At 38.6% G+C, this 14941-nt stretch overlaps 1 protein-coding gene across 1 annotated transcript in view; it reads right to left on the bottom strand.

Annotated features, from left to right (window-relative positions):
- PRTG (protogenin) overlaps nt 1–14941 on the bottom strand; it is a 90512-nt gene that overhangs the window by 49740 nt on the left and 25831 nt on the right. The window contains 5 exon segments of the mRNA XM_055793827.1: nt 114–273; nt 903–1061; nt 2220–2357; nt 2676–2809; nt 3802–3946. Coding sequence (XP_055649802.1) covers nt 114–273; nt 903–1061; nt 2220–2357; nt 2676–2809; nt 3802–3946 — 736 coding nt within the window.

Genomic DNA, 14941 nt, shown 5'->3' with positions numbered 1-14941 from the left:
CAGATTTCGTGTTTACTTGAGTTATATCTTGCTTGGCTATATTTAGTGACTGGAATTTCATCCTTTGGAAATACATGACCGGCACAGCTCTCATATAGCAACTGTAATCATACCTGTTGTACATTTTTATTCTACCATTGGAGTGTATTCTCCTTCCATTTTTTAACCACGAAATTTTGGGGGCCGGATTTCCTTCTGCCTGACAAGCAAAACGAGCAGTACCAGCTCTAGGCCTTGTTAAACTTTCCGGCCATTCCACAAATGAAGGTGGAGCTACAGAAAAATAACAAGGAGGGGGGGGGGGGGGAAGAGAAAAAAAAATAAAAAACTAAGCCCCTACAAATGCAACGACAGCCAAAACAATAATAAATTTTCCACACACAAACCTCTCCCCTCAGGGCACTCAAATACATATACCCACACAGAAAGGATGTTCCATGTAAACAAAGTACATTTGTTTAAAGGTACATACTAGCTGCAGAGATAGCAACGTTTCTACACATTTTTTGTTCATGTGTTTAGGATTATAAATAAATCAAACTCCAGCCTATGACATACTGCTCACGAAGCATACATACATATGACATATTTTTACTTTGTTATGCAATTCTTTTCTGTGCTGAAAGCCTGTCTTCTCACAGCAAACACTGCACCTGGGCAACTCCAAGTGCAACTGAATTGCTAGTTTGCAATTCTGATGTTGAGTATCTCACACTTCTCAACTAAGCCAACAGACAGAAGGCAGCAGCCACAGTTCTGTGAAACATTTCATCTCTGCAGTCCCTACAGCCCTTAGTGCACTACGCTCGAGATAAAAATTCAGCCCAGCACATAGCACTGGTCAAGACAGACAGGCAGACGTGGGATGTTGAAACACACTGTGGAAGTCAAAGCAGGCTCACCCAGCACAGTGAGAGTTGCCATTGCTACCGTGAAGTTTCGTGTGCCTGGAATAGTGGCTCGACAGGCATACACGCCTGCATGCTGCACCTTTACATCAGAGATCATGAGGTTGCCATTGCCAAGGACACGGGTATTGAAGACGTCAATGGACTTATGGTCTGTTTGAGAGAGCAGGAGAAGCATGGTTACAAGGCTGTTCAATGTAGCTACATAACTTATCTAAACAGAGTGGCCTAGGCAGTAAGGGTGTAGATTAGAGTCAGAAGTCAAAGCATACAAAGGGAAATCACTGATGAGCTTTCAGAGGTTTCCATTTTGCATTTGCTTTGCTTTTCACTAGTTAGCTAACCATGCAGATAGCTGGGTCTCATCAATTGGTAAATGGTTTATATCTGAAATTCACCATCAAAGCTAAAAAATTAATGCCTTTTTCCCAGTTAGTGTCCCCAGTTGCCCTGGCACTATGACTCAGTTTGTCATTACCAATATCTACATCATCTTTACAAACAGAGATCATTTAGCACCCTCTGAATTATGCGGGGGATAAAATGAGTATATTTGATTCCTGTATATTTTCTTCTATTTTCACAACAAATGCTCTATGACTGTTAGGTAACTTTTGTCTTACTTGTTTGTCTGTAAGTCAACCAGGAAAGATACGTTTATTTCTCCCTCTTTCAGAAACAAAAATGCAGGAAAACTTTTCATGATTTGCTTCCACAGGTACAGTCCTGACTTTCACATTTAAGTACACGTCAGAATAAAACCAGAGGTAGCTTTCATGGGAAAATGTGATGCACTGATAAATATTATTGTTATTATTGCATTCCCTCTCTTTTCCCCTTCCAGGCAGACTACTTGGGGTTTGACTATACCTATTTATAGTGCAAACAGCCCCTTAACACAAGGTCCAAACCACATTCACAGAGTGCATCTCGGAAGAAGGAGAAACATTCACAGGATTGTTTCGTAGGATACAACCACCCCAACCTGCCCTAACTCACTACTGATTCTAGTCTGAGTCACAGACCCCTGGATGTCACCACCCTACCCAGCACCTTGCCCACCCCGTGCTGGGGGCAGTGCAGGATTGACAGCAGAAGCAGGGAGTCCAAAGCCTCAGAAAACCTCAGGGCTTCTTAACAACAGTATGGCAACATGCAACTAAAAGCGTTTCACCTATCCTACCCTAACCTACTAATCGTTACTTACTACACGAAGCCTCAGAACAGTAACCTAATTGCTGAAATCCTTTCTTTCCGGTTTCACTTCCTCTCCACAGGCTGAAGGTCATGTGCTGCAATTTTAAGACTTACCTAACCGGCTCCATGAGATGATTGGCTTTGGATTCCCTGTGGCTACACACTCCAGTATGACAGTTTGATGAAGAGATGCCGTAATGTTTTGAGGACCAGCTATTATAGATGGCTTGTGAAAAGGCTTCAAGTCTGAGGCTTTGGAGGGAAAAAAATATTTTAAAAAAACATCAAAGAAAGTGAGAACAAGTCACCAAAACCTCAATTAAATATGACACAAAATGTGATTTCTTTTTTAAAGGATCCTTAAAATTAAATTTACACTAAAGCCTTATTCAGTAATTGTGGAAACTTACACTGAACAGTATTTTAGCCACAAGATACAAGCAAGCAAAATTATTATTTGGGCAAGTGGTTCAGAGGACAGTTACAGCTCTTCAATGCATGTGTCTTTGCTATAATGTAAGAAAAGAATATAATGCCATTAAAAAAAAAAATCTCATATGGTGCAAGTACCTGGAATAACACTCAGCACTGCCTCACTGCTTTTACGTCTATTGGCTATCGTTGTGGCAACACATCGGTAATTCCCAGCATCCTTCAGTTCAACTCCGTAGATCTGAAGAACTCCCGTAGGTAGAGCAGTTATCCTGTCACAGAAATAAAAAAAAAAGAAATTTAAATAAACGTGCAACCTGTGAACACCATCATGGCATTAACTACTTGATTTACAGACAGCCATTGCTACACTGACCTGGGAACAGCATGCTGGAGACTCAAAAACATTCTCTATACATGACTCACGCCACATTTGTGAACTACAGGTGAGATTACCCCCAGCACCAGGATGAGAGCAGAGGAATTCACTTTCAACAAGCAGATCTTTCTCACCCTCAGAAGCAACCATCCCAACCTCCTTTAGCCAACTACTGCATCCACACTATTCAGACTGGCTGATTTTTGGCCGCAATTTCTGATATACTGGCATAACTGGTGTACAGTTCCCAGAAACCCTCCTATGGTTTGAATTTTCATGTTTCTCTTTTTACCTCCCTTTGCAGGCTACGTACCTTAGACATACAACAAAAGTTACATGTTGAGAAAGATGGAAGTATGTTCAAGAATACAATCGGGACAGGGAAAGAATCTAGCAGGGAGCAGGCTGCATGCTTCAAGTTAATAAATTCAAGAGAAGTCCCCCTGTGCAGAATTTCTCTAGTGCAAAATGTTTTAACTCAATTTTATGTACACATAATTCTGTATTGGCCCTCTAAAGAAAATCAGGTCCAGCATCAATTCTTCTGTGAAAGCAATCCTGCTAGTTCAAACCACCCCCACAGCCAAAGTCCAATTATTCTGCATCCCGCAGCAACTCCCATTCCCAAGGATGACTTGCATACAGAATCCACCAGTAACAATTCATACATCAGTGATTACTGTGTAGACAATAGCAGGTGACTCTGGTCTGCGCTCCTAACACTTATTTAAAGTTGATTAACTATTACTAGCTATTTTAGACATACTATACACATGGAACCTTTTTTATGTAACGGCATTGCAAGTATTCAGATTTTCTTCTTGTAGCAAGCTCAAAATTATCACAGAAAATAAATTACATTCTAAAATGTCTAACTCTACATACCTGTCCATGACTAAAGGTAAAGTTGTTCGATTCACTTCCCATGTCACAGTGGCAGGAGGATTTGCTGTTATCTTACAGGCAAATCGAGCTACTCCACCTTCTTGGACCTCAGTTGAAAGTGGCTGGACTTCAAATGCAGAAATGGCTAAAAATAAGAGAACACAGAATTAAAAGGACTAAAGCAAGTAAAAATTCCTGGCTCCAGATCATAGATCAACTTGCAAAAATACCCAGAAATACTTCAAATAGTCCTCTTTTCTACATGCAAAGCAAAAGAAGATGAGTCTAATTACCTTATCAACTTCACACAACAGCACAGTCTCATTGTTCAAAGGTTTACTTAAAATAACTTTGCTTTAACCTAATTCAGTATAATAATGTTTCAATGAATATGACATTCTCAAATAGAACTAAGCATACAAACTGACTGGCATGCAGCTGGCAAGCATATTCATTAACTAATGAAATTCATGTCAATTCAACTAGTTTAGGATTGGCCCCACTATGCTTAAAAAAAAATAAAAATTGACTGCAATAGAAAATTTCCAAAACAACATTCAGTTCCTGACAATCATATTTTAGTCTTTCAATAATACTCACTTTCGTAAAAGCACCTGCAGAGTTGCACAAGTTCATGTTTGATAAGAAAAGGGAATAAACCCAAAAAAGATCTTAATATAAGTTTAATCACGTAAAACCACTTCCATCCCAAGAGTCCGAGCGGTCACCAAGTAGATGCCTGACGCACACAGTGTCAATATAATTTTGAGCATGTACAACTTCAGGAGTTCACAGAATTGAGACAATCGAAGTGGCAGATCATTATATACCTTACAACTAACAGACACCTAAGAAATTGATCAGTAGTTGGATTTTTCAGAAAATAAAAGCCAAAAGGGAAAGGAATGCAAGACTAATTGCTTATCTACTGCTACTTACAACAAAACTAACAGAAAGAACAACTCTTCAGAGGCAGCTCCTTTTGGGTAACTCACAGAACAATTCCACACACATTTCCACCCCCTGTAACTGCAGAGTGAACCATCTCTGCATAAACTCAATGGTACTGATTTGTTTTTTTAAAAAAAAAAATCAGATTTCAAATAAATTTATACTCTTGTATAAATTATACAGAAACATGATTTCAATAGATAAATCAATATTAGTAAGTTACTCATCCCTTGACATTCAAGTTTTGTGTTCAAAGAATTCCTGTTTTACTTGTTTATTAATCGAAATGGGTTTCATCCTATTTACCATGATCGCAATGCCCTTCTGCATAGAAGACACATCCAGTACTGATGCACACGAAGCACTCTAATGAATGTTCCTCCCCCTCGACATTTTAGTACTGTTGCATAGCATCAATAGATTGATATTGGAGTATGAAGGAGATACAACATTACCTGGTTGCTTTTTCCTCCATGCACAAATTTAATTCCTAACATGGGCCTAACTACATAGCTTAAAGATTCCTATTACTAGTATACCGATTTCACTTCCTAGATCAGGATAAATCTTTTTTTTTTTTTTTTTTTTTTTTTTTTATTTGCACTGCGTTTCTGTAGTTGCATCAGCACTGCAGGAATGAGTGCTCCTAAATACACCAGCAGAGTGAACGTATTGCAGCTTTGTGAACAGACTTCCCGAAAAATGTGATTAACAAAACAACGGAACCAACTTGTACAGCAAAATCACCTGAAAGCCATTGTAGCTGCATGATGCAAACACCGTGGCCATCGGAAACTAGGTCTGGCCCCTCAAACGTGATCCAGACTCCCAGGGCGCAAGCAGAGATGCTCCTGGTATCTGTTTTTATGACCAGTGGGTTCCCACAGCCCCAGCACACCCTGAAGTCTGCTCCCTACACACCTTCACCTCAGAGGGAACTACCCTCTCTCACCAGCAGAATTTAACCCAGTTCTCTACGTTCCACTTTTTGTTCTTTCTTTCACTTTTGAGCAGTACCAGGTTCAAGAACAAACAAGCAAAACAAATCCCACAACTTGCATAAAGACATTACAACAGAAGTCTTACATTTAAAACCTATGGGGGAGACAGGAAAAAAGTTCTCTTCTTAAACAGGTTTTCTTTCAATTGCTAAGAAATCATTAGAAGAATAAAAAAGAGACTTAATAGTTCTTTGCCTACCTACAGAAGTTCGACTTCACAGAACAGGAAGATTCAGTACAAGTCAAATAATCTGCACATAGCCTGGGTTGTTCCCATAACTCTAAATTTTCGGGATTTGCTTTCTGCTGCATGTGATGCAACCTGACTCTCCTGTGGTTTCCACCACGGAAGGGGCCGGGGCGGGCAGGAAGGCATCCAGGCTTGTCCGTCTTCCTCCCTTCCCTCCTTCTCCGTTCTAATTCCTCCCTACACTGATGACATGTGCTCACCTGGAGTCAGAATACTATATCCCTAGTGCTATTCTTAACAGATTTTCTAACAAGAAACACAGTGCTTTGCATTCGTCATTTATTTACTGAACGTATGATGTAGCAAACCAGGCAAGTCTGCTTAGCTTTCACTATAAAATCTCTAGGAATGTAACAAAGGCATAGATAATAAGAACACCACAAATCAATGTAACATGAGTTTCAAAGCTATCACATAGCAAAGCTGCACCACACAGTGGCATAAGAAAGGACCATTTTAACAAGGGAAAAAGGTAATTATACAGTCTTATCAAAGCAAAGCTCTTACACACCTTTAAAAGTTTGATCTCCATAGGAACGATAAAATCACATCCAGAATTTTCTTATATTGGTACAATTATTTTAAAGGGACAGAGTGAGACAACAGAAACAACAATATTTGGTTTTCATTTATGTATGTAAAAAAGTTATCTCCATGCATCCAGCACATCACAGCTGAAAATTAAAGACAGAAGTGAGACTCTCAAGAACTACAGAAGAAACTGAGGAAAATTAGTATTTCACGGAGCACAAAATGTCATCATGATAGCAAGCAGGAAAAGACTCAGCTATACTATTTAGAAAATCCAATGCAGGTTGTTAATCGAAGCTGATATTTAAAGAACATTTTGCCAGCTGTGCAGGAACAATGTATTTCCTCAGAAAATTAATCTTTAAAGATAGCAAAAGTCAGAACTATGGAGAAATGCACAAAATCTTCAGAAAAACTCATTGACATCACTAAGCGTGGTTTTCAAAACAAAAAATTCCTGCTTATCTCCCATCTAAATTTATACACTGTTTATCAGTTTAGCTCAATACTTGCTCCTTCTGTATCTTGTTTCTTTACGCAAATCTCTGGTTTCTTCTTAATTCTGACTTTATTTGTTCCAGTAAAATCTGTTTTTACAAGTCTATTGCTGTCTCGTGAAACCTGACCTCTTTGTAACAGGCTTGTTTTCATGGCAAGCGCTGATACCAACTCAGAACCCCAAGAACAAGTCATTAAAGCAGTGCTGTTAAGAGGCCAGAGCTCTATAAAATGGATAAGAAACAAAGTCTCAAGAGACATACGTTGTTCCCAAAAACAACCCTGCAAAACGCAATAAATGTAAGTGCCTTTTTATTTGAGTTTTCCCCCTCTTCTCCAGGCTATTTAATCATTTTGTTCCCAGATTTATAGCCAAAAGAAAACAATTAATGCTACTCCAAGAAGCTGATGCTCCCACCCTTTTTAACTTGCAAGATACCAAACACTGCTTGCAGAAGAAGGAAACAACAGCTAGAAACTGTATTTACTTTTATAATTCCTGCAATTTACGTGACAGTAACATGTGCTTGTATAGTTACTTCTCAGTATGAATACCTTTGATGGCATAGTGCTGTCCAATAAACTTACCTACGCAGACAGAAGTCAGAGTTCAGTTCTGGTATGAGTTCCCTCATCTAGCATTGAAGCAAACACCCACAAGCTCAAAACCCAAATGATTACTTGCAGACACATGCTGATTAAATCTTACAGAAACACTGCTGGTGTCTCCTGCACCATACACAGAATAAATACCATCCTGAATGCATGCAAAAAAATATTATGCACCTAAACAGGTTTGCATAGATTTAACTATTAAAGTACGTAAAGCTCATGCAGCTCAACCTTCACACCTTTTGTTTGTTTTTTTAAATACAGCAGCAGTCCTTCACTCAATAAAAACAAAATAAAAGAGAGAGAAACAAACAAACAAAAAGGAAACACAACAAACCTACTTCATTCACTCCCGAAATGAAGTCCAGCAGCTCATTCAAACACAAGTCCAGGCGACTTGTTCCCTGACATGCTGCACTTTCTACTCACATGCTTTGTGTCATTAAGTGAATTTCTGAATGAGCTTTCTTAGGAGGCAAAAGAAATTCCAATGACCTACATGTTTATTATCGTTAACGCTTGCTGTTTCCATCACAGCTGAGACTAGCCCAAGACTGGACTGCAACTGTATAATAAATAAACTGGAAGAATGGAAGATAAAACCCCTGAACTGAAACTGAAAAAGTAGCGCAGAATTGGGTTTCATCTAACCAGAATACAGCAAATATTGAGAAACTTCAATGCGCCATACTGACCACTCAAGTGCTTCTCAAGAGATAATGGCCACTCAGATAGATAAACTGCTCAGGTGGAAAGAACAAAAGTGCATAATGCCATTTGTAGAACTTAGGTGTTAATGCTATTGAGAATTACACAATAGCCCTAACCCTTCAAATGAAACCAAGAACCTTTTCCTTTTTTTTTTTTTTTTTTTTTTTTTAATTCGCAGGTGAAGAGGTTTCACTTGAGAAAAACAAACTTGTATGTTAAAGAACAGCTATGTCTTTTTCCAAAGAAATTGATTTCAGGACAGCACATGACAACCTTAATCTTGAATTTTCTCTTCTTGATCTAATTTTCATGATGCGCTCTCTCTTGAAACAGTATTTCAAAATGCAACAAATATACATGTGTTCATTTTTAGTACCAAAGCCAACTTGCACGTTTTCCTGAAGTTTAGTGTGATTTCTCAGTCCTTGCAGGAGCGAGGCTTAAAACAGATTATGAAAGGAGTTCTGCCATGCCTTTTTGCTGTATCAACACATATTTCTGAATGATTTGCTACTCAAATATCGCACACTGGTCTGGATCTGAGTTGGGAATAACCTTTATGTGAGTACTGGCAGATCCAGGCACATGGCAAGTCTACAGACACATCGCTACTCTCCCCATTTCCATTAAAGCAACTGGAATATGCAGAGCTGGAGCTGTTATTTAATGGGTGGACCTTTGCTGAGTTTCCCAGATGATAGTAACAATTAAATAAAGTATTTCAGAGCTCAAGTTCTGCTTAGTACATACACTTCAGAGGTGAATGTCACACAAATGGAGCAATATGGGTAAAGTTTTTCATAACTGTACTGTGAAAGGGTTCTGAATGTGCTACCACAAGCACAGTGATTTCTTACATTCACCCTTAAAATTTTCAATGTGTTGTTTGACCTAGAACTATTATTTTTAAAATGTGAGGCATAAAAATGAGACATTTCAGGAGAAAACAGAACCTGACCTGTAAGGAAAGACTGAAAGAGCTGGGACCTGATCAGCCCCGGGAAAGGAACCAGAGAGAGAAGTGACAGCCTTACAAATATACAAGGGCGATATTAGAGAGGACAGGGAGCTATGACTGCCATTAATCCATAAGAACAGAAAAAGCAGGAAGAGGCTTTAGCTCTAGCATGGGAAGTCCAGGTGAGGTTGCTAAATGGAAATATATTAGCAAGGAACAGGCAAGTACGGGAGGCAATACAGTGCTAGCAAAAGGGATGCCTGTGCCGTCACCTACCCACCCAAGGGCAGGGACACGGCTCCTGCCACTCTCCTCACACCAAATGCTACAGCAAAGATCCTTTCACAAAGAAAATAATTTTGTCCGTCAAAAACATCCAGAATCTATCAGCGTTTTGGGTTTCTTCCTCAGGCAAAAGACAATTCAGGTAGATCTCCACGAAGAGGCTCTTCAGTTTTCCAGCCCTTCATCCCACCCCCACTTTCTGTTTCATTCTTTGCTCTTCAGAGCTTTATCAGTGCAGCACATTTTACATTGATAGGCCCTAAAATCTGTGGAGATAAGATAATAAAGCTAGTACATAAACAAAAGGGTATCTAAGAAAGAGCCAGTGCCAGAGACTGTCAGTCAGCAAAGGGTCCCAACCTCACCTGGAACCACTGCTGCTGGACAAGGGTTGGTTTGTACACCTGCTATTCAACACCTGATGCATTTCAGTAGGTTTATTAATATCCTTAACACATATCCATGCTTTCCTTTCAAGCCAAGTGAGTCAATTAACTTCCTTCAGAGAAGAAAGTGACAAGATGATCAACAGGTATGAAAGGTAGCCTCTGATGCCGCAACAGCTATTCAACTACACTGGGAAGAGGAGGATAGCCCTAACCATTTTTCAAAACAAAAACATCAACCTACTTATTTAAAATGATACATTCAGGATTTGAAAACTATCTTTAACCAGTATAGCCTGTAGCCTACAAATGAGCGCTCCTTTTTTAAGAAAGATATCCATGCAAACAGAACAAACACAAAGTGCATGGGAAAATCCAAACCTTTCAAAGTAAAATATTATTGCCCTTTTTATTTTTTAATTATGAATCAGGTTGTGTTTCAATTTAAAATCAATAGTTTTAATTAAAAAAAATATCCTAAAGTCAACTGTGGCATACAACATACAATGATCATAGTTCCATACTAAAGTATGGAACCCTAAACACACAAGGAAAATCTCTCCAGACAGCTGTAAAGTCTCATAACACAGGATTTCTAGGAGGCAGGTAGATGACAGCTCTTGAGGCATTTAAAATGCCACGGTTTTAGTAAGCTGCTAAGGAAGTAGCTTATACATCAATGCATGTGGAAGCACACAGTTCTGAATGTCATCTAAAAGGACGTGTATTTTGCTCAAGGAGTTGGGAACATGCTGCTCCCAGTTCACCAAGAAGTGTGGCTACAGGGCTGATTTAAACTATAACTTACATTCTAGATAAGAGACAAACACCTCCTTTGCATTATTATTTTAAGGCAATATAACATCCTCCCAATGAAGTCACCAAAGTACCAAGAATCTCCCAATTCACTCTGAACATCTTCAGTTACCACTAAATATGAATATAAAATAGTGGATATGCCCATATAAAATATGAGCATCAGAGAAGTCCAAATTCTAGCCAGGACTGCTTTCAGGTTCCTGATCTGACCTGTCCTTACAATTCACTGTGTCATGATGCACTCAAAAAAATTTCAGTAACCGTTGGCTGCTAGACTAGGACCCTACATGTGGACCAGTCTAAGTAATGTCCTTGTAGTCTCCTCTCTGAATCTGTTTATGGTCTTTTTTTCCTACTTAAATTGTGAATTTCTTGGCAGAGGGACTGCATTTTTTTCTGCATTTGCTCAATTGCAAGCAAATGCTGTCTTCTCTACGTCCGAGACCATATCTCAGTTTACAACAATCTTAAATCCATTAACAAGGAAGCTATATTTTTTCCTTCCCTCAGGTTCTCTTCCCTTTTTTTTTTTTTTTTCTTTTGAAAGTATCCTTTTCAACTTTCTCTTCATTAACGCATCTATTATTCAGCAGGAACATGTATTATTCAGCAGGAACATACTGAACATAGGTGCTACAGTTGATGAAAGGGATTATAATGCTTGGCTTTTCCTTATAGATTCCTGTTGACATTTTTTGGTCCAAATTGTATCTGTTTCCAGCAAAATGCCATGGATAATCAGGTAACTCCACATCACTGGCACTGCCTGCTCTGCAAAAACTCAGAACCTGTGGTGTTGCGGGTCAGTGGGGAAGTGAGTAAGACCAAGACCATAAAAGAAAATTCACAAAGTGTCATCCTGACTTCACCCAATGAATAAATTTCCTCTGTTTAAATAAAATAGTATTTTTAAAAATAGAAAAGGAGAAAGAGAATAAATTGGAAGAACTATTATAACTATGTTGAAGTCCCTGTTTGGATTACTGTAGTTAATGGGACCCCTTACACAGAAAAGGCACTTACTTTGCAAGTGAGTACAAGTAGATCAGAAATTGTAAGTAATTCTGGAAAGCAACGAGTTGTCACAGTAGAGGCATTGCTACAGCTGCAGCAGCAGCAGCAGAGATCAAGAGGAAACTGAATTTTACCAATATCCTGTGATCAGAGGAAGACAGCAGCACCATACTACAGAATGTGCCTTCACAGAATTATGAGCTACATATGAGGAACAAGCCATCTGTCATCCTCTTCATAAAATCCAGCACAATTGGAAGAAAACCAAAGACAAAGTATTAAAAGAACCAAACCCCACATACACTCCGTGGAGGAGGAGACTACTTGTTGGATTTTGCTTCTTGCAAAGTATTTGCCTGTAATTGGTCCTTCTCTAACTCCAAGGATCAGACTCAATTTTATCTTATTTTGCTTTTCTTTTAAATGCAACGGTGTATGTTAGCTAGGGACCAAAACATTAGTTCTGGAGTCTTCTTGACCACTCCAGGCATCAGAAAGATTTGCTGCTGAACTACGGACCTCTGGTAGTTTAGCTCATGAATGGAAGCATCTGCAAAGCCTTGATCCTCCTTCAGTCTCACTCACTGTCTGCACAGATATTTTCCTCCTATTAATGACTATTGTTTAAGGGAACAATCAAGTTTGAGATGGAACTGAGTTCCATCTGTAAAAGGAAGCGATACCATCCATAACACATTTGGCCCTTTCAGGCACAAAGGAAAAGTGCCAGTTCATTCTGTTATAAAAGAGTAAAGAGAAAAAGACTGTAATTCAGGCAACGTACTGGCAATGGCATTCTTGTAAATTACCAGAGATTTAACTCTTCTGATAAACTGGAAGTATGGCTTTCCTTAAAGCCAGCTGTTATTTTTAATTTCTGCCAGATTTGTTATGAAAATAAGCCTAACTAAAACACACTTTTTCTATATCCTTGCATTTGAAAAAATATTCTGAAATGGCATAGTTTTGTACTACTACTGCTTAAAACTTTAGTTTCGTATGCTTATTTTTAATTAACAGCCAAAGGTGTATACAGTGCTGAAAGCCTGATACTTAAACTCAGTTGGGAAAAAAATTAGTCTGCCCCCCCCAAAAATCACAAGTATCACTAAATAAATAAATAAAACTATCAAATAAATCATACAGGCTGGTGACATCACTTCAAGATGTTAAGAACTCAGTGAAAAATCTGGGTAACACTGTGTCAGGTGCTTAAGTTTTTACACTAGAATTCTAAAACTGTACTTTTTTTCCCCTCTGTGTTAAACCCTGGCAGTAAATGCTATCACACATTGATGTATTAATGAGCTGAGATAGCCTAAACAAAAAGCAACTGATAACAATAAAACAGCTAACCAAATTGTCCTCTCCTTTTCCCCACATTCTAAAACCAGTGAGGGGACTAAAGTGTCCATAAGTTCATCCTATGCCTCTCCTCAAATTAATGAATTCATAAATTAAGGCTCTCAAGACAGTTGTTCTCACTTGTATGCTTATAAACACCTGTAGTACTGTAGTGCAAAAGGGAGGAGAATAATGACCAAACCTGTTCCAGCTACTCACACTGCACAAGCTGCATACTCCTGCATACTTGCAGGAGAGCAAAGCAGAGTATTGCACATCATCCTCATCTAATATATAAGGAAGTCTTGATTACAGGTTGAATCTCTAATATCAGTATCCACAGATCTTAATGTCTTTGAACTAACCTGAACCCAACCACACCTTCAGCCCCAGAAAGGCAGTGTGGACTGTAACTTCAACTGCCACCCTTAACATTTCAAACAAGCATTTCCAGACAATTTCACTTCCAATGATAACATATGTTTAAAAGTATTATTGAACCAGTTCATCACAATTTTAAAATCCATACAGGTGTGTTTGTGTGTAAAGTATAACTGGGACAGCTAAAGAAATCACAGTCTTTAAGCCATGCCACTACACCTCACTGATACCTTGGGAATAACTTTGCTAGAATGGCACCTTGTAGCCTCTAATCCAAAATTAAACCAAATCCTTTTAATGTGTAACAAGGAGATTGCTGCTATTAATCCCTGGCTTTTAATGAGGCACCAACACTAAACTGTTAAGATATAATTTTAGAATCAGTATTTGCTTGAATCTTCTGGGAATGTGGTCACCCCTGTTAAAGGGCATCCATTTCACCTTTCTGTCATTTTCCAGCTTCATGTTAGCTCTAATTTCTGCCTCTCCTTTGTTCTATCAAGCCAGTTACTAAGAACTCAGTCTCAGAAAGAAGACAGGATACAAACCTAAGATAAGATTACATGACAGAAACACGCTATTTACCAGTAGTATGACATTTATTTTCCCAATATGAAAAATAAAATCATTTTCCAGGATAACCTAGAGGTTGCATATCAAAAACAGAAGGGGAGGAAGAAAAAGGATGCAATACAGCTATTACATTACAAAAAGTATTTATTTCAAGGAAGAAAGAGGGAAAAAACCAAAACAAGAGAGATGGAATCAAACAGAAGCGTTACATAAGTAAAAGGACTCCTCCAACCACCGTATCCTGTCAGGTTGAAAGCCCTTATTGCCAGGCATACACTTTTTACTACAAACATTGCTACAAAGCAAGCCTTGGTCGGCATCTAAGGTAGTGTTTCTACACACAGAAATATTTCAGTACTTTCCAGGTTCTTTGTTAACACCTTTCTCCAGAAACATCTGAACATGCAGGTCGATAGCTAGGTGAGTGTTTTCACAAGACAAAAAGCCCATGTATCTATAGAACTACTGTGCTGGCAGGATGCAAACTGTACAGAAAAATCTAACTGCAAATTCAGCCCTAAATCTACACTGCCAATATCTCAGAAAAGTCATGAGGCTCTCCTCAAGAACAGTTTTGGAAAACGCCTCTATAATCAACCCAAGTGTCAGTGAAACTACCTTAAAAGAAACGTTTATACCTTGGACTTACTAAAAGGAGAGGAAGAAAAACCTTCCCTTTAGCAACTAAGAAAAAAGTTTAAGTTTAAATTCATCAAAACTTTTTTCCATGAAAAATTCTAGTTCTAGACAAAAATGTAAATCTGGGTATGGTAATGAGTCATGTTTCTTTTAGTCTACACTGAAATGAAAAGTAGTCACAGAAGTG

This window comes from Falco peregrinus, chromosome 1, assembly GCF_023634155.1.
Source record: "Falco peregrinus isolate bFalPer1 chromosome 1, bFalPer1.pri, whole genome shotgun sequence".
NCBI classification, from domain to species: domain Eukaryota; kingdom Metazoa; phylum Chordata; class Aves; order Falconiformes; family Falconidae; genus Falco; species Falco peregrinus.
Note: the sequence above shows the minus strand (reverse complement) of the source record. Positions and strands in the feature narration are given on the sequence as shown.